This window comes from Gracilinanus agilis, chromosome 2, assembly GCF_016433145.1.
Source record: "Gracilinanus agilis isolate LMUSP501 chromosome 2, AgileGrace, whole genome shotgun sequence".
Lineage (NCBI taxonomy): Eukaryota > Metazoa > Chordata > Mammalia > Didelphimorphia > Didelphidae > Gracilinanus > Gracilinanus agilis.
In genome coordinates this window covers 110,015,805-110,043,770 of record NC_058131.1, presented here as the reverse complement: position 1 = coordinate 110,043,770, position 27,966 = coordinate 110,015,805, and the positions used below count along the sequence as shown (strand labels likewise).

Below are 27,966 nucleotides of genomic sequence, written 5' to 3'. Positions count from 1 at the left end.
CCACTTTTATAACATAAAGAGCATCTTCATCTCGGACTTGTTTATTCGGACATGGAGAAGCTACAAAATCACAGTGAAAAAGTTATTAATATTGTTATATCAACACAGGAAGTGAACAATAGTATTGAGAAAGCATACTTTTCCTTTTTTTATTGTTCAGACTTATTAAACTATTGTTCTTTTCCCTTCACCATTAGTTCTAAAAAGAATCACCTATATTCGCTGCCTCCATATCCTTAGTTGCTCTCTCCCTTGGCATCTGGCTTTTAACATGCCCACTTGACCTCTGTTCTCTCCAAGGCTGCCAATGATTTAACTGATAAGTGTGCTGGTCTTTTCTGAATCCCCATTCTACTTGACCTTTGAAGCTTCTGATGTTGATAGCATCCTCCCTTCCTCCTAAGAATTTTCTCTTTCTCTTAACCTCCACAATGCTGTTCACTTTTGTTTCTTCTCTTGCCTCTATGACCATTCTTTATCATTGTACTCCTTTACACTAAATGTGGGCTTCATCCTTGGCTCTCTCTATTCTTGCTCTACTCATTCTCCCTTAGTGACCTCGACAGCTCTCTTGGTTTCAATTATCATATCATCTCTCTGCAGATGAGTCTCAAATTCATATATCCAGTCCTAATTTCCCTCATAAATCATAATTCAGCTATAAAATACTAAAGCATAATTCAGTATTACCAATTGCTTGCTGAACCTCTCCACCAAGCTGTACCATATGCATCTCCAAACCAGTAAAACAGAAATTGTTACCTTTCTTCAGTGTCTATCCCTCACCCAAATTTCCCCAATTTTTAGTAAAAGAACCATATTTTTCCAGTTACCCAGCCACACAGCCTTGGAGTCATAAATGACTCTGTTACAGTCCCAAAGCCAATCAGTTTTCAGGTAGTTAGGTGGAATGGTAGACAGAGTGCTGGGATTAGAGACAGGAAGACCTGAGCTCATATCTGATCTAAGACACTGACTAGTTGTGTGACCCTGGACAAGTCACATAACCTCTGCCTCAGTTTCCTCAGCTGTAAAATGAGGTCAATAATAAACATTTACTTTGCATAGTTATTGAGAGGTTCAAAGGAGAAAACATTTGTAAAGATCTTGGCATAGTGTCTGGCAAAAAGTAGGTGCTACATAAATGCTTATTCCTTTCCCTTCTTCCCCTTTTAATTTCTACCTCCACAGCATCTCTTAAATCCACCTCCTTCTCTCTATTAAGCCAATCTCTACCCTAGTTCAGGTCTTCCTCCTCTAGGCTATTTTGCGAGCTGTCTAGGTCTAGTTCAACCCCCCAATCTATCTGACACATGGCTGCCAAACGTATATTCTTAAATCAAATCTATGTGTATCATTCCATTCAAATCTCTTTGGGACTTTCCTTTTATCTCTAGGATAAAATATGCTGTACAATTCTCTAACTAGGATTTAAATTCCTAATATGACTTCAACCTTTCCAATCCTCTTCTCCCACAAGTTGATGTTCCAATCAACTTGACCTGCTCCTGAGTGTGTGTGTGTTAAAGTCATCTACATAAAGCTGATAATTAATCCCATGGGAGTTGATGAAATTATTGAGTGAGAGAGAATAAAGAAAAAAGAAGTCCCAGGGATAAAACCAAAGTTAGTTTGTATGGCATGAATGGAGATCCAGGAAAAGAGACTGAAGAGTCCAACAGGTGGAGAGAAAACCCACAGAGAATCATGTTAGGAAAACCCCTGAAGGAGAAAATATTCCAAGGGAAAAGGTGGTTAAGAGTGTTAAATGCTGAGAGATCAAAAAGGACCAGAAGAGAGGAAAGAGCATTAAATCTGGCAATGAGAGGATCACTAGTATCCCTGGAGAGGGCAACTTCAGCTGACCGATATCCAAAGCCAGACTGAACATGGCACAGACAAGGGCCGAGAGGTGAGAAAACAGAAGCATCAGAGGCAGTCTGATTTTTCAATGAGTCTAAAGGCCTTGAAACATTGGCAATAGCTAATAGATACAGTAGGACCTAGCAAGATTGGGGTTTGTTTGTTTTGTTTAAAGAATAGGGAGATGTGAGAGATTTTTGGAGGTGGCAATGATGGAGCCAGTAAGTAGACAGGGAGAGAGTGAAGATAAGAGGTAGTAGGGATTAGAGTGATGAAAATCCACAAAAGACAGTGGAGAATGGGATTGAGGGTACTGAACAGGCATGTGCCTTGGCAAGGACAGGGGGTCACCTCTTCAATGGAAACCTGAACAAAACTTGCTTTTTATCTTCAGGTCAGCCTTGTTTCGTGCCCCTCCCAAGATAAATTCATCATTTCTAATCTCATCACTATGCTGGGATCATAAGCCTTCATCACCTCTTTCATCCACTTTCCACTGACTAGAAGACCAGAGAATGAACTCTTCCTGGAATACTCCTTTACAGAGGGCAGAAAGTGAACTTCAGCTTACTCTAATCTCTATCTAAAGCTCTGTCTAGTTTCAACTCTGTGCAACAAAACATCCCTGGTGTCCTCCTCTCCTCTCCCTTTTCAGCTTCCTCTTGTACATTTTCTTCCCCCACTTTTGGATAGTAAGATCCTAAAGAGCAAGGACTGTCTTTCTTTTTCCTATTTGTTTCTCTAATGGAGTGATTCCCAAAGTGGGCCCTACCGCCCCCTGGTGGGGGCTGTGGTGATGGCCACACTTTTTGTATTACATTCTGTTCTGAGTTCAATAAATAGTTTCATAATTTCCAGGGGGCGCTAAGTAATATTTTTTCTGGAAAGGGGACAGTAGGCCAAAAAAGTTTGGGAACCACTGCTCTAATGTTTAGCATAGTACCTGGCATAGAGTAGATACTTAATAAAAGAGTATTGTATTGTCAGGAATGACATTTGGAATAATAAAGCTCATAAAAAATGGCCTCAACTTTTTTGTTAAAGGATGAGGCAAGATCTTCATCCAAGAAGAGGTGTAGAGGGAGTAATATGGGAAGTTTTAGAAGAAAAGACAAGTTTGGAAGTCAAGTGGTAAGTGGGATATTGAGTCAGTTAGGGAGGAATAAAAAGATTACCTAGCCGTAGTGAAGACCTGGGGGAGATGAGATAAAATAAATTTGTCCTGAATGCAATCAACACAGTTCCATGACTTCCCCCAGCTTTGTTCAGAAACTCAGGAGCAGTGAAGCAGATGTTTTCACCCCCTTCATAAGACAATGGAAGAGACACTGATATAATGAATAGAGAGCTAGCCATGGAACCAAGACCCCAGTCCAAGTCCCACCTCTGACCCAATGTCCAGAGTCATACACCTCTGGACAAGGCACTTAATTTCTCAGTGCTCCAGGCAACACTTTAGGCTCTAAAAGTTTCAGGGAAAGAGCCAATCTTCATTGGCAGAAGTATCTCATCAAAAGGTCCCTAAACCAATGAAATCATGATGAGATACTTCTGCCAATGCAGATTGGCTCTTTCCCTGAAATTTTTATAACCTAAGACTGAACTGCTGGCAAGCTCCTGTCTTGAAATTCTTTGGTTCTCCTTCAGTATCTCAAAATCTAAATTTTTCTGTTATATGAGATAATAACTACTTAATCATTTAATCACAACTATCTTGCTACTAGCATTTCACTGATATTGTAGCTCTATAATTGTAAAGGAAATTGTAACTCAGAGACTTTATGTAGCAAACTCAAGGCAAACAGCTAATAAAATGGCAGAGTCAATATTTCACATAAGGGCTTTTAATTCTTAGCCCATGCTGAATAGTCAATATTTCCAAAGTTGTCATGTACATTAAAACAGCATAAAATAAAGGTGTCTATCAAGTTAAATCATTTTAAAAAGATAAATAACAAAAAGTAAATCTTTCCCTTCTTTTCTTCAAATATCCCACAGAACAACAATAAGATGGCAGGTTATTACAGTAGTTTAAGCCACAATTTCTTCTCTTTCCACATTAAATACCCTGAACTGATAACAATTGCTACCTAGATACTCACTTTTCTTTTCAAAGGTATTCAACAGATTTCTTCTTAAGCACCTCAAACTAGGTGCTAGGCAGCTTCGCATAATAGGTAAGGATCCAAACATGTAAAGGGTTCATCAGGATATACAACCTCCATTCTTGAACTTAAATACCATGCATCTTTCTCTCATATTGAAATCTCACTGTATAGGACTATCCTACTACTAAGACTGTGGCACTTATACCTTAAATAGAAAGATTCTGCCTGAGTACCTTCAAACAAACAAACAAACAAAAAACTATGTTACTAGGTCCCAAGGATATACAGATATGCCCAGTGTGACTTTAGGCCAAAATAAATCTTCTTCCTTAAGAAATTCAATTGCTTTCAAAATTCAAATTAGCTATATTTTGTTCATGTTCCTTTTCATAACTATAAATTGTGTAGAGACAGAGTAATTAATGCATTTTGCTTTACCTAGAAAGGCAGACTTAGTCCAGGAGAAAAGGGAGTACTTTTTCAATATATACATGCCTCAAATTTGATAGGCATGAAAATAATTTTCCAAAATGATAAATTAGGAAGTGAATCCTTTACAAGAAGGTACAGCCCAGCAATTCCTTTACATAGCAAACTCCAACATTTGAATTAAAACCACTCATTTGATAAACATTGAAAAATGCAAATTTTTATAAACACACCTGTTAAATAAAATAAGGTACACCTGCACACCAAATGCCAAAAGTGGGAACCACACTATTCTGCTTCAAAATGATCTCAAAATAGATCTATTTTTTGGTACACAAACTAGAAAAATCCCAATGATTTAAAATACTTGACTATATATCCATGACAGACTTCCCTATGTCTAAAACTGGATTACATATTGTCTTATAATAATGACAATAACAGAAGCTTATATTTATAAAGTCCTTCTAAGGAATGTTGTTTATAATGAACAAAGCATTACATCTTACATCAGGGTACTAAGAAAAAAAATTTTTAGATGAATGTGTTTGTTAAAGTTCAAAATTAAAGTGCTTGAGTTCCTAGAGGGCAGGAAGTATCATTTGCCTTTCTTCATATTCCCAGGACTGAGCACTTATAAAATGCTTATTTACTGATGTGGGTCAAGATGATCATCTGAGAGTGATTTGTACAGCCCAGGGCAATATGCGAAAAAACAAAAGGTGCCCTAATAGCCATGATACCATATCTAACAAAGCAAAGGAGACACTGTAGAATTTTTTTAATTCTTTACCTTTCCATCCATCTTGGAATCAATAAGGCAGAAGAATGGTAAGGGCTAGGCAATGGGAATCAAGTGACTTGCCCAGGGTCACACAACTAGGAAATTTCTGAGTTCATATTTGAACCTAGGACCTAACGACTTTAGGCCTGGCTCTCAATCCACTGAGCCACGCAGCTACCCCCTTTAATTCTTTTTTAAAGAGAAACTTTCTTCTATTAACTAAATTGTTGCAGCTCTATTCCTTTGAGAAGATCATCAGGCCAGGTGTCAGAAAACCTAGCTTCTAGTCCAGATTTTGCTACTTATAAAACTGGGGAAGGTACTTAAAAAATACAGAATCTCTGTTTCCTCGTATGTAAAATAGGCATAAGGTAGTAATCTCAAAGATTTATTGAGAGGTTTAAAATGGATTTACATTTCAAAAAGCATTTTGCAAATCTTAAAGTGCTATTAAATGTTAGGTGGTAGTAAAAAAAAGTAGTAGAAAGAGTAGTTAGTAGTAGGTAATAAGTAGTAGATGTAAAGAGTGTGATTCATTATACAAATAAAAGGTACTGTTCTACTTCATGTAATAAACATAACACAGTATGGTGGATAGAGCTGAACTTGGAACCAGAAAGAGCCGAGTCTGAGTCTTACCTCTGAGTGGCTGAGTGACCCTAGACAATTCACTTAGCCTTCTGATGTTCTAAGACTTTAGGTTGCAGAGGCACTGCCTATTTGAATTAGTAAAAGATGTCTCTTCATCTGTGAGCTCCTTATAATAATAAAATCACAGGTCCAGAACCAATCTATATTCCAAATAAATTCCTATGCTCACCATGCCAGACAAGGAACCCCATCAATTAAATAATTAAATACAAGATCAAGGGCCCTGGCTAATTGTTACCTTCACTGTTTATGTGAATACTAGCAGTAAAATGGACCAGGTCTCATTGAGACATGGCTGGCCAGGATGCTGTGGCTGGTAATTTTGTTTTGGGAGGATGATAGGATAATCTGGAGCACAAGTGCCACAGATCCAGCACAACAGCATTCCACAATTGTTGCTGCTACTTGCCTGAGAAAAGGACAGAGGGGCAGTGGTTTGACTCTCTGCCTTACTGGCCTGGGTAACTATAATGGAGAATGGAAAAGAGAAACACAAGCAGAATCTCATTTCCCTGAAGTAGCTGAGGAAGTGATTGTGGGCACTGGGAGGGACTCTTTAAAGTATACCATGAATACGCTTATCACCCTAAAACAGTTGTTTAGTCAAATAAAAGTAAGTTTTCAACTTGAAGCCAAGGTACTTGGTATGGGGGAGGAAATACACATTTATGGCATCTGTGATGTGCCAGCGGCTCTGTGCTAAGTGCTACAGTTATTATCTCATTTGATCCTCACAACAACCCTGAGAGGCAGGTGCTATTATGATCCCCATTTTACAGTTAAGGAAACTGAAGCAAGCAGAGGTTAACTGAAGTGTACAGGGTCACTTTAACTAGTAAGTGTATGAAGCCAGATTTGAACTCTGGTCTATATTGCCTCCAGGCCCAGTACTCTATCCACTATGTCACTTCAGTTGCTTTCTACATATCTGAAATACTTAGAACGAAGTAAAATAATTAAATTTATTCACTTAAATCATAAACTTGACAGGCAGCAAGGCAAAGCAGACAGAAAGCTAAGGTTAAAGTCAGGAATGTCTGAATTCAGGGTGGGCTTCTGACACATTCTGGCCACGTGACCGTGTGCAAATCTTGTGAGCCCTCAGTGTGCCTTACTAAACCCATACACTGCAGAGAGGGTGCAGAGCTGCTGTGATCTAGAAAGATTCCTTACAAAGGGCTCTCCAGTGAAACCATTAGTGTGGTACCTCCTTAATATGAGCTATGTTCTCTCTTATACTGCAATCACTTGTTTTACATGATGTGGTAGTGAATTTATAAGATTCTGACACATTCTTTAAGGTATCATGAAGTCACTTTTATTTCTCTAGAATAAGGCTTTTTGGTAGGATGTTTTCAATTATTTTATTACCATTTTTGTTTGTTTTGGGTCTATGATTTCCCAAACCTAGAGAATTTCTTTTATGGAAAAATTTTCCACTAGTGCAGATGACAATATACTTTGTATATCAGAGTCTTTGAAAGTTGCCTCAGGCACCAAAGGCTATGTGATTCATCCAAGGCCAAAAAACTAGTATATATGAAAGGCAGGACTCAAACAAATGTCTTCCTTACTCCAAGTTTAACCTTTTATCAACAATACAGTGTCATCTCACTTCATCATAATTGGGCCTAACAAATTTTCTGAATTTCTAGCATCTACATAAAATTATCTGAGCTTTTTTTTGACAGATAGTATTAAGAGTTAATAAAACAGGTAACTCCAAGTGCTTCTAAAAATTAAAGTATAATACTGTTCAGTTATAAAATAGTTTCCTATTTCAAATTAGTTAAGTGTCTTTTCAGCATGTTATTGACCTTTTCCCTCTTCTAACTTATACTAGGTCAAGATTAGATATTGGAAGCAAATGGAATGTCTTAAATACATAATTGGCTTAATTTGCAATGAACTACCTTAATGGGGGGCAGCTGGGTGGCTCAGTGGATTGAGAGCCAGGCCTAGAGACTGGAGGTCCTAGGTTCAAGTCCGGCCTCGGACACTTCCAGCTGTGTGACCTTGGGCAAGTCACTTGACCCCTACTGCCCATCCTTACCACTCCTGGGCCAAGGACGGTCCCTAGCCCGGGTGAAAAAAAGGAGGAGGGTTGGGCGTGGGGCTAGCAACCCCACCCTGTAAAAACTACATCTGCTAAAGAAACTGCAACCTAAAGTAGGGGCAGCTGGGCTAGCTCAGTGGATTGAGAGCCAGGCCTAGAGATGAAAGGTCCTACGTTCAAATCCGGGCTCAGACACTTCCCAGCTGGGTGACCCTGAGCGACCCATTGCCTACTGGTTGTGGCCCTATGCTCCTAGAATGGAGTCCCAGGATAAAAAAACAAAACAAAAAAACCTTAATGGTACTACTGTCACAGGACTATTATAAGCAAAATCATAAACATTTGGGGTTTTTTAAAAATTGAATATGATCTTTTATTATACTTGAATCTATAATTTTACATTATACCTGTGAATTGTGTTAACACCAATATCTTAGAAGCATAAAGATTTTATGTAACCCAATGGATGAAGTGAGTGTAAATAAATAGGCTGTAGTATACTAGAAATGATGACTCGTGTATGAGAAACAGTGGAAAAGACATCATCAAGGATATATATATATACATATATATATATGTATATATAATTATTATTCCTATTGACTCCCAGAGGAGCATAGGGCCGCAACCATCTCACGCCAACGAACTCTGTTCTGGGCAACTTCCACCAACTGAAAAGGCAGGGGGCAAGGGGAAGGGTTAGTCATGTAGCAAAAATAAAGAATAACAGACAGTGAGCCTGAGATGGTGAGCAATGGAATCCACAAAATATTAGAAGACTTAAAAGAAAGACTTATATGGATTCTCTTTGAAGGATTTATGGAAGCACATAGGTAAGAGTTTACACAGATGAGAAAGGACAGGTTGTAAGTGAATGGAGGCAATGCCAGCTCCACTGAAGACTGTACATAGTTCACTTGATTTTTCTATCATTATATCAACCCTTTTTGCATTGGCATGCCCAATTAAAAGCAACATCATGGTATAATATAAAGAGCTCTAGGTTCTGGAGTCAAAGGCCTTGGGTTAAAATTCCACATTTGACTCTTATTACCTGTGTGATGTTGGGCAAGTCATTTAAGCTCCCTGCTCTTCAGTTTCCTCATTTGTAAAATGAGGAGGTTGGATTAGAGGGCCCTGGAGTTCCTTACACCTCTGGATCTGTGATCTCATGAAATGTTTGTTCGACCTCGAGAGCCTCTCCAAAGCTTGACAGTTCCAAATATAATCTTTTATTTCTAAAACTCATTCATGGGACCTATGTTAAGTTCAAACAACTAAGTAGAGATATCTTGAAAGTGATGTGAAAGTTTTCAGAAATCAAGTACAAAGTACGTTTTCAAAGACAGACAAATGATTGCTTTAGTTTCCTGGCTCCATATCTTGTTCCTGAATGAAATCCTCTGTACGAGAACATATTCTCCTCTGAGTTTCAACTATTGTACAAATAATGAATTTTATGGCACTTTAAATGACCTACTTTTCTTAAAGCTAGCTCTTTAAGTCATCATGCAATAAAAGAGAGTGGGCAAAAGTACTTTCAGCATTCAGGACCAATATCTAATCCTTTATGTTACTCTCTTTAAAAATGTATCACAGCAATTGAAAAAAAGCTTCTTCTAGCCCTCCCAACTGCATGGCTATCAAGGCAAACAAACCTGCCTAATCGAGGCATTTTTCAACCACGATAAGAATCTAAGTAACTTACTTTTTCTTCCTATGCAGAGCTATGTTGGTGGATCATCCATCCTTTCACATTTTTTCACAAAATATTGTTTGATTCAGGACATAATGTTCAATTCATTTTCCCCAGTACTTGACATTCCACTTATTATATTGTTCTCATACATTCTGTGACCCAAGTATTACTGAAAATATAATCACTTAAGCCTACCTCTTAAGTTCATAAGAACTGAAAATGACAGTATTATTAGCACCATCATTAAGATTTCTTAACTAATCTGTCATTACCATCAACAATATAGTATACTATTATTTGAGAAATGAAGGTGGTAATAGGTATGCCATTCTCCATTATTTTCTTAAACTATTTAGATTCAAAGGTATCTTTTGAGTAGAGTTATGTTTTCATACACACACAAATAACAAAGAGATAGAATCTAATATAGTTTTGCTTGCTGCCAACACATTTGCTTAATGATAACTAAGCCCTTCCTCTCCAGAAACTGTTTTTCTTGACTTTTCTATCTACTGTTTTCATCATCTCCTAATCAGGTTAGTGATGTCACCTTTGAGAATTCTCATTAAGTGGTACTCAACAAACCTTAAGAGGAAGTTGTAGTCTTCATTTGCCTCTACTGAATATGCATATTTCCAGTCTCTCCTATCTGAAATAAATTTGTGGGGAGCTATATCTCTACTACATACTAAGTACACAGCAGAAAAATAGCCTGCTTCTCCAGGGAATAATTAACAAAGGACACTGTGTTCCATCTTCATGATAAAATACAAATTTCCTATTAAAAGGCAAATTCATCATTTCAAAAAAGTTAAATAGGATGGCACTTAAAAAGTAATTCCAGCTGGTTAAATTTAGAGCAAAGAAAAAAAATTTTTTGATTCAAGAATATTCTCTGGGTTTTTCAATTTGATTGTGAATTGTATTAATGTTCATTTAACTTTGAGCCCTTGCTTCTCTTTATTCTGTTCTGAAAGAGTCAAACAAGTGGTAGTAGGCATGCTGGGTTCGGTAATACTGCCTCTCAGATTTAAATAATCTGTTTTACTTGGATTGCAAGTCAAATGCGGTCTCATACACATTGACACATTTTCTGAGACTGATTTGGTAAGCAGTGTTGATATTTTCTTGTACTGTTTGGCCTCTTCATGTGTCAATTTGGCCTTCTCTCTTCATTGCTTTGCAGCCCTGGCCTCAAACTTCTTTGAAGACATTGTCCTGCTTGATGTGCAAAACTCACTGGTGAAACTAATTACTAATCTGATTTTAAATAGGATGGTTAAGTCCAGGAGCCTTGGCAAAGGCTTCTCACTGTCCAAAAACCTAAAGTTAACAGAAACCTTGATATATAGAGAGTCCAAGAAATTATTTTCTATTCATAGCTGTATTTTGGTGCCTAGAAAAATGGTTTTCTGCATATTTTTCCAGTATCTTTAAATCATTCCTTTGCCCAAGAAGCATCCCTCCAAATAGATATAATTCTCATTAGAGAGGGATAGCTTAAAATATTCTCTTGTCCTTTCTTTTAAACTACATTCTTTCCCAGTGTTTTAGAATGCACTGAATTTGAGAATCAAGAACTGAGTTTAAGTTCTGATTCAATCACTTACAAGTTGTATGATACTGGCCAAAACATTTAATCTTTCTGAACTTTATGACAGAGTAATGGCATGTATTTCACAGGGTTGTTATGATGATCAAGTTGGATACCCTATAAAGCACTTTACAAAGCTTAACATGCTTTATTAAAATGATAACTATTGTTATTAGCAATGTTTTGATGCCTTTCCCTCACTTATATTCTCTAAGCGCAAGTCTATATTTCTTGGTTTTTTAAATATAAAAAAAGATGAAAAGTAGAACATTTTCTCCTCTCCTCTCAACTTATTCTTTTAAAAAATTTTCCTCCTCATTTTTCTTTTAATACAATAACCATAGTACTCGTATGCTTCCAGTGTTATTTTTTTTCCTAGTATAGACTAATTCAAGACTAATTTCTATCCTACTACAAACTACTTATAGTTTCCTTTGAAGGCCTAGTTGCAAATATTCCTTCCTACAATATGTCCCAAGTCTAGTCAGCACCTCTGTCTATTATTATTCATATTATTATTAATATCATGATATTAATAATAACATTTATGTTGGGTTTTAAGGTTTACAAAGCACTTCACACAAGTTATCTCATTTGATCCTCACAAAAACCCTGTAAGTCAGATTCTGTGATTATCCCCATTTTGCGGATGAAGAAACTGCAATTCAAAGGAGTTAAATGACTTGCCCAGGATCACATAGCTAGTAGGTGTTTGAAGTAGGATTCTAACTTGGGTCTTCCAGGCTCCAAATCCAACTCCCAATATTAACTGGCCTCCACCACACTCACTCTGCTCACTTGGATGCTATAATTCTTTCTTCCAGAGACTCAATTCTCTCTGCCCATAGGTTGTGTCTCTTTCATACAAGAACCAAGGACCTGTGCCTCAACTCACCTTGGCAGAAGTAGGCACATGGCCTTGAATGCTATTCTTTCTGTTACTATCACTCTCTGTCCCTGAGGACACCTCCAGGACACGAGCTGACTAGGTACAAGGTTTGAGGAGCTTGCAAATGGTGTTTTAAGGTGGGGGCTGAAGAAGGAAAGTGGAAAGGAGGCGTATCACCTACCCTTCAGAAATATCCACAGTAACTAGGCATAGCAGGTTGGGTTAAGGTCTGCACAGAAGCCAAAGCCAGGAATTTCATTGCCTTTGTTGGCTCATGTCACTACCTTAATTAATGTCACTTTCTCTGGTTTAATATCGGAACAAGTGACAAAAGTGCTTCTGGATGAATTGTGTTTTCCTAGGACTGTATGGCACACTCACCCGCCGCAGTCTGACAGAGGGATGTGCCAGTTTTATTTGGCAGTCACAGCGTGCCAGCTTTAGTTTTAGTAGTTTAATTTGTGGCCGTTATAGGTTTTGAATCCGGCAAAGTATGCACAATGGTCTCATGGAACCTGTTCCATACACAAAGTTTACACAGTGGAAAAGAAAAAGCAATGGCTATAAGGTGATTAGAGAGAGCTTCTCCTGGCCACAGCTGGTCTTGTATGCATTCCTAGAAATTTAAGAGCCTTTGGGGATCTGGGTAAAGTGGTCATAAGGAACAATTCCCTGATTTTTTTTTTTTTGCCTGGTTCTGCAGTGAGTGTGAGACTATCATGAGGGATATGGATATGGTGCTTAAAACTCAATTTTATGCAAAATCCATTATTCAAGAAGCAAAGTTTATATACATGACAGATATTGGAGGAACTGGTCTTCATGTAACAACTCCTGTTAAAATCGAGTACACTAAGCCTTGGGTGATATAAAATGCAAAAAATCAGACCATGCTTTAAAGCAAGAAATGCTGAACTACTTTTATTTTGCTGTGGTTAAAAGATTTCTCTGAATTAGTATTCTGAAATTCTTTCCATTCAGATTTTCTCCCCCCTTCATCTCCTTTGTGTGATTACTCAGTGAAGACTCATGACTTCATAGGGAGAAGAGCTGTTACTGAGTTCTTCCCAACTTCTATTTGCCCTTTCGAAATTGAGGGTTCTCCACTGCAGCAGGTTGAGGATCTGGCTTCGACTGCACCTGGCTTTGCTAGAGAATAGGAATATTCATCTCGACTGAGGGCCCGCTGCTGGAGCGCTGGAGGACCTTGCAGGAGAGCATCTCTGGTTGGAAACTTCATTACAATACTTTCTCTTCCCTATAGGAAGCAGTAATTCTGATTCACCAGAGTTAGGGTTTTGCCCGATACAGCCACAGGAGCTACTGTTTGACTTTCAAAATTAATCAACCTCTAAGCTGGAGTAGAAATGGCATATCCTTTCACCTTAAGCACAAAAAGCTCTAAACAGACTGCAGCTTTAACATCCCTGGATGGGAGTTTCGGCCCCTGATACTTAAACTTGAAGCACATACTGGGTTTCTGGCATGCTTGTGCCCATACCCATCTGCTAGACTGGCACTGTGCCCACTGAGAAGGTGTGATGCCAGTTTCAATAGGGCATAGGTGCCAATCAAAGATGGGTTTGGAGGGGCAGCCTGCAGAACGCAGCAAAAGTCAGCTCTTCTGCCAGAAGATCCTCCTGTTATCATATAATGCCAATGAAGGGCCACATGCTTCATTGCATGGGATCACATTGCATCTGTAGATGCTTCTGGCCATCAATGGATGTCTTTCCACTGAATCTTTTTTGTATGCCTCCAGTATCCTTGTTTGGAACCCTTTAAAGAAAAGTTATGCCCGCCATGTTAATCAAGTGTCATCCCAATCTCTACCAAGGAAGTCTTGGAAACACTTTTGAGACAGAAGCAGTCCATAGTGTTTTTTTTCTCCTTTTTGCTACTAAGGTTCCTTCCTTTTTCATTGAAAAATCATTTCATATGGAACATCATATATCATCAAGGAAAAACATGGGCAGTGAGATGGAGAAGAAATGAGCTTTACAAAAAGTACTCATTGTCTACCCAAAGACTGGGACAACCAGGAAGCCATAACCACACATGTAAAACTGATTTAAAAAAAAGTATACTTTTGAGTCAATTAACAATAAAAATATAGTTAAATGACTAGTAAAATTCCTCATTTGGATCTCTCAAATTCAATGATTCACCTGTTATTCAAGTTACACAAACATACACACAAAATGTCTTTCCTGAAAGCCTCCCATTTTTCTCCTCTTTTCTATATAAAAAAAAAGCTTATCAAGCTAGGGTCCATATAATTATTTCTATTTTTGTTTTTAAAAAGGCCATTTCAATACATTGGTTTCTTTTGTAATCCTAAGTATTTTATTTTATTCATTTGTAAATATTATTCTGTGTCCTTTGCTTCACCAGATTGCCAAAGGAGTTCATAACATAAACAAAGATTAGAATCTCTGACCTATAGATAATTTAAGATAGTTCAAAAGCAAACTAACTCACTTCAAATTTTAGAATAGCCAGAAGCTCTCACAGCCACAAAGAATTTTCTCATTGTTTGACCGTAGAAGTGTGATGATCTCAGGAAGATTGAAAATTGACTGATTCTTACCTACTCTTTATATTTTCCATTAAGTTGATTTCCCAAACCCTTCTAGTTCAAAAGAAGGCTTAATACATAATTCTTCAGTTGTAATTGCATAATGTGTCTAGTCCAGTGCATCTGGCCCAGACAACAGACTATAAGGGCCCAGACAGGGAAAATCAAATTGTAATCATTAATAAATTCCTTATTTTAAAAAAATCAGAAAATCCCCTCTCCATGACACATATACAAAATAAGTAGCATAATATGATGTTTAGAAGATTGATCTTGGAATTTAAAAGACCTGGATTCAAGTCTGACACACAATAGCTAATAGTTGGGCAAGTTACTTAAAACTCTTCATGCCCCAGACATTTCTCTAAGGCTATAAGTTATGCTTGAATTAATGAGCTGTGTAGAAGAAAGAACCAAAGACAGGAATGGGAGTCTTCAAACATTCTCTATACCAATAAAATTATATATCTAGACCCCCCCACAAAAAAATACAGAGGATTATGCCTTAGTTCTCCATAAAATGAGTACTAATAGCCCTCAATATATTACTATCCATCTCAATAAATAACTTTCAGAGAAAGAATAAAAATCTATGGCTACAACCCCAAAAGCCAAGAATCAGTTAAATGAAATCTAAAAAGTTTCACAGATTTTGATCTAGAAGAGACACTTGGGAAGCTACCCAGTCCAACCGTCACATATTATGGATAAAGGAACAAATGTCAAGAAAGGTCAAGTGGTTTGCCTGAAATCACACAGGTAGTAAGTGGTGAACTATTTGACTTCAAATTTCACTCTTTCCACTAAACCATCCTGCTTTTTGTGATTAATAAGTCTGTATAAAATGAATGGCATATCATGACACCCCACAAGGTTTTCACCATGGTCCCTACTGGCTATAATGTGCAATTGAGGATTAAGTAAAGAGCACTGAACTTAAAATCAAAAGATCAGAGTTTTAATTCCAACTCTTTCACTTACTGCGGATCCCTGGCAAAGTTGTGATGGTAAATGTTTAATGACTGAAAAAATGTGCGTATGACACATTTTAAATTTAATCTGCATTATTAACATTTCCTCCATCCCTTTCTTAAGTTTAGACAATCAACAAAAATAAATAAATCAAGCCATGATCTGTAGCATTTGCTGATTTCAATGATATGAATGCTCAGATTAATGCATATTTAACAAACATCTCTATTAAGTCAATGTAAGCTGATGCCAGCACATTGCTGAACCTTTTATCTCTTTGGGCCTCAATTTCCTCACCTATAAAATTGGGAAGTTGGACTGAACGATAATCAAAAGGCTCTTATATGTCCAAAGTCTATCATGCTCACTATCAAGTGAGTATTCCCTAGGCTCAATGGACACAGCTAGAACAGACTTTAATAAAACTAGAAATCTGGAGATAAATCTATTCTAGTTCAAGTCATTTCACAAAAGGGACACAAAAAGAATCTTTTGACAAACTGGCAGAAACTCATCCCATAATTTGTCCCTCTGAGTCTCATCAAGTCTGAGATCCAATGAACAAGAGATGAGTGTAATATGCACTTGGAGTTGCAATGTCTTAGAATGCCATTCACTAACTATGGTGAATAAAAAAACCCATCTGTGATGACTTTCCATCTTGAATGGCTGTGACATTCAATTTATATTTTACACATACTTATGTACATGTGTTTCTCCCTCCAGAAAATGTAAGCTACTTGAAGACAAAGATAACTTCATTTTTGTCTTTGTATCTCCAGTGGCTAGGACAATACCTTGTAAGAAGACCTTAAGAAATTCTTGTTGCTAATAGATTGAAGGCAGCTAAGTGGCAAAGTGGATAGAGTGCCAGATCCAGTCAGGAAGACAACTTGACAACAACAAAAATAGATTTAAGAACTTCTTTAATGAAAAACCTGATCACTCTCTTTTCCTGTAAGAACAAGAAACTATGAATCAGCATTCTATCAAGAAATCCTAAGATTCTCACTCAGAGAAAGAAATAATGAAATTTCCTAAATTTAACAACAGATCTTGTTTTAGAGATCTCTCTCTCCTCTACTAGAATTTTGTGAAATTATTTATTTTATTTGAAGCTAGAACCATAGTTATTTTTCCTGCCCTTAAATCATTTAATTTTTTCTCTCCTTTCTCTCCCTTTTCCCTTTTTTTAACTCTCTTTGTCTCTCTCTGTTTCTCCTCCTCTAAATAGAATCAGAAGAACCCTGACTTTGTTCTTGTATTCAGACTATTTTTTTCCTCTCACAACAACTTTTCCTACAAATGCTACAGGCACACTATCACTCCAAGTCGATTGTAAATATCAAAACTTCCCTGCCCCTTTGCCTTTTCTGTAAGATGCTGATTACTGAAGGGCCTTAGTTATTGATCTCAAAGCTAGAGGATGGTTGAACATGCACAATGCAAGAAAGATAGCAGCTAGTTTATTCCCAGCCCTAGGCAACAGATTCTGATGAAGTACCTGCCAAAGCAACATATTTTGGAGAGAATCATACCTGAAAAGAATGTTACTGGGCACAAAAGTATTAAGGAAAACTTGAATTTATCGGCCTCTTCTTCATGTAGTACATTGACATAAGAGAGAACAAGAATAAAGATGAAATATAGAAACTTTATATAATTCCATACAGATTAGCTTGTATATCTTGAAAATTGCTATTTTCAAAACATCAGTTTGATGGATTTATTACTGATTGCTCTTTACCAAATAGTTGACTTTCTTTAAAATTTATTAGCACAATTTCTGATAGAAAGTAGGTATTCTGAAGGTATTAGTCTCATTAGGGACACTGAAATATCTAGTAGCTTCCCAAAATAGTTAAACCCATTTTGAGTCTCTCTTAAGGTGCACATTCTCTAACATCTCGGATGTCTATCTCCTAAATTGTACTAAAGAGAACCTTGAAATGCTTCATAAAAGAAAACCTGAATGAAGAAAGTTGAATGACTTATAGTTTATACACAACTGCAATAATTTACACTAAAACAAGGCTTAATCCTTATGTAAATGGAATGATAAACCTTATTCCCAGAGAACAGATGAGATAATAAGAACATAAGATGAGATAATATGTATATGGAATGTTGTATACACTATCACTATGCTGGCTGACTGGCTTTATTTAACTTTTTCTTTATTATGGGAGAGATTTGTTGGATTGTATATTGGGGGGAAAGAGAGGAGCAAATATATTCAGAAATGACTTTAAAACAAAAACAAAAAGGCACCAAAAAACCTTTTGGGGAAATTTGATATAAGCACTATTTAGCAATCTAGAATAATGGAGCTATAAAAAACGTAGCACTTGTGCTCTTAGTGAAAAAAAACAGGCATCTTCTTGCATCTGGCGCTTCCAAAAAATAGTGATAATAAATGATCCCAAATAGAATATCTGCCTAAACAAATGCATTCCCTTTCTTACAACAGAAATCAAACTATAACCTTAATAATAGAACACAAGTAGTATAATGAAAATTAATTTGAGACAAATGCTTGACCTGCCTCCTTGAACTCTCTATAAGAAAATTTTGCTACTGCTATAAATTTATGAATCAAATGTTCCAAATGAATTCAAACAAAAACAGCTAAAAAAATGACATACATACATCCTCTTTCATGTTTGTCCTTTGGAGTTACTTATATAATTCCCAAACCTGATGAATAGGTATAGTAGGTGTTAGTTACAGGTAGGTTCCAAATAGTTTGCATAATGAATCCTTCAAAGTGGTCACATTATTGGAATTCACACCAAAATATATGCACTGGGCGGGAACCAATTGCCCTATTCTATCAGAATTATAACTTTGAATAATGTGAATTTGAAAACATGGCCACTTCAGAAGATTAATTATTCTTATTAGTCAAGATCTAAATTTTTTTTCTGTTTTCTCTGTCAAGAAGGATGAGCAAGAAGCTCATAAGCTACTATTGTTAAGTTCAAGTCACATGAATCAGATGGATCTACATCCTCAAAAACTGAAAGAAGTGAGAGGTGTGAACCAATACCAGAGGCTTTAGAAAGTAAAGAATCCAGGAGGTGCTACAGGAGTGGAAAAGGGCAAATGTTCTTTCCCAATTTGGGGGTTGGAGGGAAGGACAGAAGACAACAGAGAATCAAGTCTACAAGCTACAGGCCAGTAAGCCTAACTTTCACTGCTGTCATAATTCTAGTTCCAGAGTCCTTAACTGCTTTTGTGCCATGGACAAAGTCTATGGATCCTTCTCATATCAATGATTTTAAATTAATTAAATAAAATACACAGGTTTACAAAGAAAGTCAATTATATTGAAATAAAATTATCCAAATATATATATTTTTTAAGTTTACATTTGAAGGAGGAAAAAGTCTGGTATGTCCAGAAATGTTTTGTGGTGTCTCTTTTTGTGGTGGCCAAAAATTAGAAGCAAAGGGGACGCATATCAATTGAGGAATAAGTTGGAATGTGATGGAATACTATGATGCTGGAAAAACTAAGGAAATAGATTATAAGTGACATGAAAACTGATGAACTGATAAAAACTGAAGCAAGCAAAATAAGAAAATGAGCTATACTCTAATGGTAATTTTATAAAAATAAACAATTTTCAGAATTTTTATAAATTGATGAAGATTAAAATGAGCAGAGCCAAGAGAACAATAGATGTAATAACAATAATAATGTAGAAACAAACAATTTTGAAAACTTTTAAGAACTATGTAAAAAAAAGAAAAGAAAAACAATTTTTATAAACAAATATGCAAAAGAAATTTCCCACAGGAGTTATCTACAGTAGAGATAGAGATAAAACCTATCTGTACATTCACTTTCTACATAGATTATATATATGTTCACACATATATGTATGTGTGTCTCATTCTACATTCTAAATCCACTGAATTTCTGTAATGGATAACGTTTCATTATCAGTCTTCTGGAAATATAATAATAGAACAATGTATTGATCATAGTTATTGTAGCTTTTTTTTTTTTAAACCCTTTCTTCCATCTTGGAATCAATACTGGGTATTGGTTCTAAGGCAGAAGAGTGGCAAGGGTAGGCAATGGGAGTCAAGTGACTTGCCCAGGGTCACATAGCTGGGAAGTGTCTGAAGCCAGATCTGAACCTAAGACCTCCCGTCTCTAGTCCTGGCTCTCAATCCAATGAACTGCCCAGCTGCCCCCACTGTTTCTGCAGCTTTCAATGGAAGAATGAGTTTCCAGTTTTTTGTCACCAGTTGTATTGTGATTTTTTCCTGAAATTTAACCTAAATTGACCTCTCTACAGATTCTCCCTAATGAGCTCTGGTTTTGCCTTCTTTGGCTAAACAGAAAAAGTCCTTCAAATCCTTAATGAAGTTATCCTGCACAGTCTGAGACTTTTTTTCTCTAAGATAAATAGGTCTAATTCCTTCAACTGATGCTCATATGGCAAAGATTCAAAGCCTTTCACCATCCTGATCACCTTTTTCTGGTCATTTTCCAGCTTGTCAACATCCTTCTTAAACCATGGTGTTAGGAACTGAACACAAAACTTTAGGTAAATACAGAAAGGTCAGAAAGCAGCGCAATTGTAACCTCCCTATTCCTGGAAACTATGCTCCTCAATGCAAATGAATTTTCATTAGCTTTTTTTGGCTTTCCGCATCACACTGCAGGCTCATATTGAGTTTGTAGTCCACAAAAACTTTTTCAGACAAGTCGCTATCTGACCTATCATATGCCTGTGAAGCAGATTTTTTTTGTGTGTGTGTATGTAAGTGCAGGAATTCATCTTACATCCCTATTGAATTTTACCTCATTAATTTAATCCCAGTGCTTTCACTCGGTGGTGTCAAACTCAATAGAAATGGGGGCCACTAAATGGTACCTAAGGATTCCTGAAGGCCAAACATTAATTAAGAAAATCACATGTTGATATTACCTATGTTTTATTAGGATATATATTGTCACCTTAATTTGTTTAACATATATAGAGAGTACATCATGTGAAAGGCCATGCTGGATGAAGAAAAAAACAGAATTAAAGTTGCTGGAAGAAATATCAACAATTTCAGATATGCAACTAATACTACTCTCATGACAAAAAGTGAAGAATCAAGTACCCTCTTGATGTGGATGAAAGATGGGAGAATAAAAAGCTGGCTTAAAAGATTAACATTAAAAAAACAAAACAAACAAAAAAAAAAAAACATGATGATGGCAACTGGTTCTATCACTTCCTGGCAAAAAGAGGGAGAAAAATGGAAGCAGTGTCAGATTTTATATTCTTGGGCTCAAAGATCACTGCAAGATGGTGACTACAGCCATGAAAATAAAAGAGGCCTGCTCCTCAGAAGGAAAGCAATGACAAATTGGACAGCATACTTGAAAGCAGAGACATTACCTTGCTTACAAAGGTTCATATAGTTAAAGCCATTGTTTTTCCAGTAGTAATGTAAAGTGTTGAGAATTGGATGATAAGGAATGCTGAGCACCACAGAATAGAGACTTCCTAAATGTGCATGTGCCAGAGAAGACTTTTAAGAGTCCCTTGGACAGCAAGGAGATCAAATCAATCAGTGCTTAAAGAAATTAATCCAGGCTATTTACTAGAAGGACAAATACTTAAGCAGAAGCTCAAATGGAAAAGATGGACAACAAAAGGAGAAGGGAATGGCAAAGGATGAAATGAATAGATAGTGAGCTTGGAGTTAAGGTAGAAGGGAGTCATGAAGAGTCATACATAACTGAACTTGTTTTGTTATATTTTTTATTTTGTTAAATTTTTTCCAATTACGTTTTAATCTGGTTTGACCACACTTAAAAGTGTTGTGGGCCTTGTGAAGCCTGCTGGTTCTGACACCTCTGTTCTAGCCTGTCAAGATTGGCTCTAGACTCTATAATTAGCTATCCCTCTCAGCCTTTTTTTTTTTTAATTTAAACCCTTACCTTTCATCTTAGAATCAATATTAGAATCAATATTATGCATTGGTTCTAAGGAAGAAGAGTGGTAAGGGCTAGGCAATGGTGGTTAAGTGACTTGCCCAGGGTCACACACCTAGGAAGTGTCTAAGGCTAGATCTGAACCCAGGACCTCCCATATTTAGACCTAACTCTTTATCCACCTACCTGCCCTTTATTCCCCTCAGCTTGGTGTCAACTACAAATGTGATGAGCACAATATCTATGCCTTTATGGAAGCCACTGATAAAAACATTAAACAGTCTGAAGTCAAAACTGATCCCTAGTATAACCATTAACACCTACTCAAGCAATCCCACCAGCTCTAAATCCATTTGACTATACTATCTTCAAATCCATATATTTCTCTCTTTTACATAAGAAAAGCATTAAATAGTTTATCAAAAGCTTGGATAAAATCTAGGCAATCAGAGATAAATAAATAAATAAAATCTAGGCAATCTATATCTATAGTGTTGCCTCGACCTACAAGTTAAGTAACCTTTCCAAAAAACAATGTTAGTTTGGTACAATTTTTGTTCTCAATTAGCCTATGCTTGCTTTTTGTAATCATCTCTCCCTCTCAAGATGTTCACAACCTTTTCTTTAATGATCAGTCTGAAACTTCTCTAGGAATGGAAGCAGAGTATCTAAGAGAATAGTGAGATACAGAAGGAAGAAAGCCAGCTCATGCCAGCGTCAGAGTAAATGAATGTAGATTTATTACGTTAATCAGTTGTTTAAGCAATTTTTCTCATGATACACCAGTCTTCTTTGGTGGCAGGGGAATGGAATAATGGTGGACCTTTGTACCAACACTAGGCCAGGTCAGATATTATACAGAAATAGAACAAACAAGGCCTACTGTCAGGAATGGCCCAGGGTCACACAAGTTTTCCTGGGGGGATAGTGGGAGCTTCTTCTGATGTTTACATTTATTCAAAGGAGTGTATGTTCTCTGGAGAGACACAGATCACATTCTCACTCTGGCTTCCACTGTACAAATTTCCAAATGGAAAAAAGCAAACAAGTTTTTTCAATGAAAACAAGTTCTTTTGAATAGAAACCTTTTGGAAAGACCTGTTAACATTTTGACCAGACACTACTATGACTATTCACTGCAAAAAATGCTGAGTAGATTGGAATAACATGGTCAACAAATAAATCAGTCACATATGCAAAGCTTCTCTTGAACTTATGCATTTCACTAAATATTTATTGATATTTTACTGCTATATGAAATAGGTTCATGAATTATCTCTTGCTTCAAAATTTCCATTTGGAAATCTATTATTTTCTAATTACATAAAGCAATAGACAAATACAAATACATCTGATAATTGCCACTGATACTTTACCTAAATATATTAATCCAAACCCTCCAGAACCAATCATTTTACCCAACTGCCATGTTTTTCCTTCTGTGTCTTTCAGAATCATGCCTTCTGGAAGGGGAACAGGAAGTTTGGCTTTTTCTTGTTTTTTGGGGGCCATTGCTCCTACAAAAGTTAGAAGAGAGTATGAGCACTGTGGCAAAACAAAAACATTATTAGATAAATAATTGCTAATTACAAATAGATAATAAATTTCACATATATACAATTCCATTTAATTTTTTTTAAATCAGTTTCTTCAGTAAATACAGCAAGGAATGCTCAATCTTAGGTTATCAAAACCTCAGCTAAGTAATGTTTAGCAGTTTGGTACTTAACATGAAACCACATAAAATCAGATATCTACAAAACATTTTTTTTTCTCTTTAAACTTTTACTTTCTGCATTGGAACCAATACTCAAAATTGGTTCTAAGGCAGAAGAGCAGTGAGAGCTAAGCAATGGGCCCAGGGACCTCCCAAATCTAGGCCTGATTCTCTATCCATCTAGCTGCCCCTTATCCCTCTCAGCTTTGTGTCAACTACAAATGCAATGAGCATAAGATCTGTGCCTTTGTCCAAGTCACTGATAAAAATATTAAATACCCCAGAGTCAAACAGAGATCCCTGGTATACTCCCCCAAAGACTTTCTGCCATGCTGACATTAAACCATTGACAACTACTCTTTAAAAATCCAGCAATCCAATAGCTCTAAATCCATCTGACTATATTATTCAAATTATGTATTTCTATCTTCTATAAAAGAATAGCATGAGATAGTTTATCAAAAATTTTCCTAAAATCTAGGCAATCTATATCCATAGCATTACCTCAATTTATTAAGTAACCCTTTCAAACAACCATATTAGTTTGGCATAATTTATTCTTAGACTATGTCTCAACACTAGCTCCTAACCCTATATATTTTCTTTGTTTTTTCAAATTTAAATATATTTGTTTATTGCATTAAATACCCAATTAATGTCTTCCTTCCCCTCTCATCATTAGAGAAGGCATCATTTGACAAAAAATATAAAAACTATGTCTTACAATTATTTCTATTTATCAGTTCTTTCTCTAGGGGTGGATATATATGTCATTCTTTAAACATTTTGGTTGCTGTATATAATGTTCTCTTGGTTTGGCTTATTTCTTTCTTCATAATTTCATGTAGGTCTTTCCATTTTTTTGTTTTAATTGACATGATTATCATTTCTTAAAAATGTAATTTTGGATGTAAATACAGTAATCCCTTACCATCATATATCAACAATTTGTTAAGCCATTCCCCAAATGATGGGCATCCCTTCAATTTCTAGTTCTTTATTACCACAGAGAGCTGCTATAAATATTTTGGAACATATAGGTTCTTTTCTTTTTTTCTCTGATCCCCTTAGGAAATAAACCTAATAGTAGTATTGGCTGTAGTAATAGTAGTAAATGGCTGGATCAGTTCACAGTTCCAACAACAATGTATTAGTGTCCCCATTCTTCCAAATCCCCTCCAACATTTGTCATTTTGCCCTTTCACTATTTTAGCCAATCTGATAAGTATGAGATGATATCTAAGTTGTTCTGATTTTCATTTTTCCAATAATAATGATTTAGAACATTTTTAATAGTTATATATAGCTTTGACTTCTTCCTCCAAAAGCTGTTTATCCATATCTTTTGATCATTTATCAATAGGAGAATGGCTTATATTTTTATATATTTGACAAAGATCTCTATGTATTTTAGATATAAGACCTATATTTCTTTCTGAGAAACTGTCTCTAACAAATTTTTCGAAGCTTACTGCTCTCCTAATCTTGGCCACGTTCATCTGCTGTCTTCCATACCAATGGCACAGTAGATAGGGGACCCAGCCTAGAGTCAGGAAGAACAGAGTTCAAATCTGGTCTCAGATGCTTACTAGCTATGTGCCCCTGGGCAACTCATTTCACTCCTGCTTGTTTTTATTTCTCCATCTGTAGAATGAGTTGAAGAAGGAAATGACAAATCACTCCAGTAACTTAGCCAAGAACATCCCAAATGGGAGTCAGATACAACTGAATACCTGGAATACACTCTCTTCCCACCTCTGCCTCTTGGCATCCCTGATTTCCTACAATTCTCCTTCCAACAACTACCTTCTTCCTGAGTTCTCTACTGTCTTCCCCGGCTCTTAGCTATTAGTGCCTCCCCACTCAATGTTACTTTTTATCTGATGTTAATGCCTTTAGATTCTCCTGTTAGAATGTAAACTTTTTGAGTGCAAAATCTATTTTTTTTTGTCTCTGTATCCCCAGTATCTAGGAGAGTGAACAGCACACAGCAAGTATTGGCTAAACATTGGAATGTTGGAAGAACACCTATTTACATCTAACTCAAATTTGCTTCCAGTAAGACCATGTCCTCTTCCTTTTGGTTGGAAAGATTCAAGAATGTCAGACTTCCTTCCACTAATTAGTCAGTTGATTTACTTACCTTAACAAAAACCCAATCTAAGAGGCAGTCTGTGCCACACTTCTATTTATCTGGCATATATACTTATAATTTAACATCATTTGCAAGTAGGATGTAAACTTGAGGATGGGGGAGTTTTTTGGTCCATATTGCTAGTCCCTATATAGTGTCTGAATTTCATTGGCACTTAATATTTACTTTTGGAATAGAATAAATATTTCCCTCTTGCCAACGGAATAATTTGTTAGAATTAGTGTTCATAAAGGGATCGAAGATTAAAATAATGGAGTTTAAGGAACTGAATTAGAGTCTAAAATGTTATTTTATGATCTAAATGCTACTGGACCAGCAGAACATACACTATAGATACTTTGTATCTGTTGATTAAAGCATCGACCAGAAGAGCATATCTGAGTAAGAACCAACAATCAAGTAGGTGAACATAACTCTGAAGAAAATTACCTAAGATGCAGAATTGGACTGATATGATGGAATTTATTGATCAGGTAAAAAAAAAAAAAAAAAAAAGCCTTTCAATGGTTGGAACCAAAGAGTGTATTCACAGACCGGCAGCAGCCAGGGCTGCAGTCTCTATTACATGCCTTCTTTCGGCATCAGTACTCTCCTTTTTTTTTCCTCTCACCTCACTGTGTCTCCTATTCCTATTTACTGCCATTATCTGTGTTTCAAAAAGGCCCTGCTTTCCTGGGGCCATGATTAAATCCCACAACATTCAACTTTGAGGAGAATAGTTATCAACTACAGGCCCTTAAAATAAAAGGAAATAAGGCTTTTCGGGCCATATAGGCTTCTCTGAGGCAGAAGTGACTCATGCAGAAAGTCAGAACTGGGTTGGCCACACAGGAACATATGCAGACAGCCAAAGTGTCCATCAGTGAGCAAATTCTCAGGAGAGTGGCTCTCTTGGGGGGAAATAATTTTTCTCCCTACATTTGGTAGCATCTGCATTAATAGCCTTATTTTCTTATGATGAGGAAACAAAAGTCATAACAAATTCTGTCCTCATTTTATGGGTTTTGTTTTTTTTCTGGTTACAAAGAAGCAACAGGAGGCAAACCTGGTTGACTGCCAAAAAGAAACCTACTGTAGGAATACCGGGATGTGAATGAACTCTCTTGGAAAAAAGGGGGAGATCATAAATCTCTCGTCAATCTCCAATCCAGCCAGCATGCTTAGGAGACCAACAAAAATACTCATGGCAGCTGAGGATGAGTTATGGCCCAGAAACCACGTTACAATCACCAAAAGAAAAACTTTTTTTTTTCTTTTTTAAAGATTCTAACCAACTAAGCATTCCCTCTAGTGGGCAGGGAGCGGGTTCTAGGATAGAAATGAATTGGAAGCCACTATCTGAGGAATGGGGGCGGAAGGGGTTAATTAGCAGGCAGTTGGGGGTTGGGAAGTGACAGTCAGGAATAAGGCTCACAAGCACAGGCGAAAGGTTCAAAGAAAGCTGCGCCAGCCAGCAGAGCGGGCCCCGGGCCTTCCATTTAAGTCACCCTAAATAGGGAGGAAAGGAAAAGAGGAGGGAGGGGGAAAAGATGGAGAATTGGGGAGGGAAACGCGGAGTTGGAGAAAAGTTTGGAAAAGGGAAAACAGAGGTTTTTGCCATGTGGGAAGGGGTGTGATCCGATCATATCCCGAAAAAGGAAAAAGAGAAACTGACCGGTTGCTTCAGTATTCCACCCTAAGCTAGGCAGCGGCTGGCTTCCGGGATCTTCCAGGGCTGCCAGCCTCTCAAGGCCCCAGAGAAGCAGGGCGGGAGACGGAGCCACGCCCCCCGGTCAGGAGTAGAGGCGGAGCTTGTCTCAGAAAGGAGGCTCAACTTTGAATCTGGGCGGGGTCCAGTCCAGTCTGTGGCTACTTTGGCTCACACGTGTTCCTCCTCGCGCACGCTCCGAAATAGCCTTTGGTGACATGTTCGTGCCATGCCAAATCTCTGAGAATATAATTGGGAAAGAGAAACTAGACTGGAGAAGTAGAACATAGCTCTGGCCTATGGGCTAAAGGCCTTGGATCACACCGTTTTTTCCCTCCTTGCAAAAATAGTTTTCGTAAGTGTTTAATTCTGCATAAGAAGCAACAGAGTATAGAAGCCACCTTTAGAATCATCAAAACGAGTTCAAATCCTGGTTTTGATAGGTGCCGGCTGGGTAAAGTTGGGCAAGACACTAGTCATAAGCACTAAAGGCTGCTTTAAGACTGAATTACTAATGAATTTCTAAATTGTCCACGGATAAAGTCACAGATTTGGATAAACAAAACACAAAATGGATAGCACAACAATCCACTCTGTAGGGATTGTCTAGCTGCTGGCATTGGGCTTCGGAAAGACTACAGTACAACTTGCAGATGGGAGGAGAAGAGGAGGTTCTGGGTGGCAAAATCCTAAGCAACACCCTGAGCATTTTGGGGTATAGTCACGCTTTAGCAATTACTGAACAGGACAATAAATAGCTAGTGGAAACAAGAAGTGGCAAGCAGAAATTAGAGAAATACCTTGGAGGGAAAAGCATGTCCCTGTCTTCCTGACATTC

General features: G+C 37.1%; 1 protein-coding gene across 1 annotated transcript in view; it reads right to left on the bottom strand.

The window, feature by feature from the left end:
- Nucleotides 1–27,172, bottom strand: part of VRK2 (VRK serine/threonine kinase 2) — a 93,008-nt gene extending 65,836 nt beyond the window's left edge. Inside the window, exons 1-3 of the mRNA XM_044663360.1 lie at nt 27,096–27,172; nt 22,946–23,086; nt 2–60 (exon numbers count right to left, since the gene is read on the bottom strand). Coding sequence (XP_044519295.1) covers nt 2–60; nt 22,946–23,081 — 195 coding nt within the window. The 5' untranslated portion in view covers nt 23,082–23,086; nt 27,096–27,172. The remainder of the gene's footprint in view (nt 1; nt 61–22,945; nt 23,087–27,095) is intronic.
- Between the last annotated feature and the right edge of the window lie 794 nt (nt 27,173–27,966).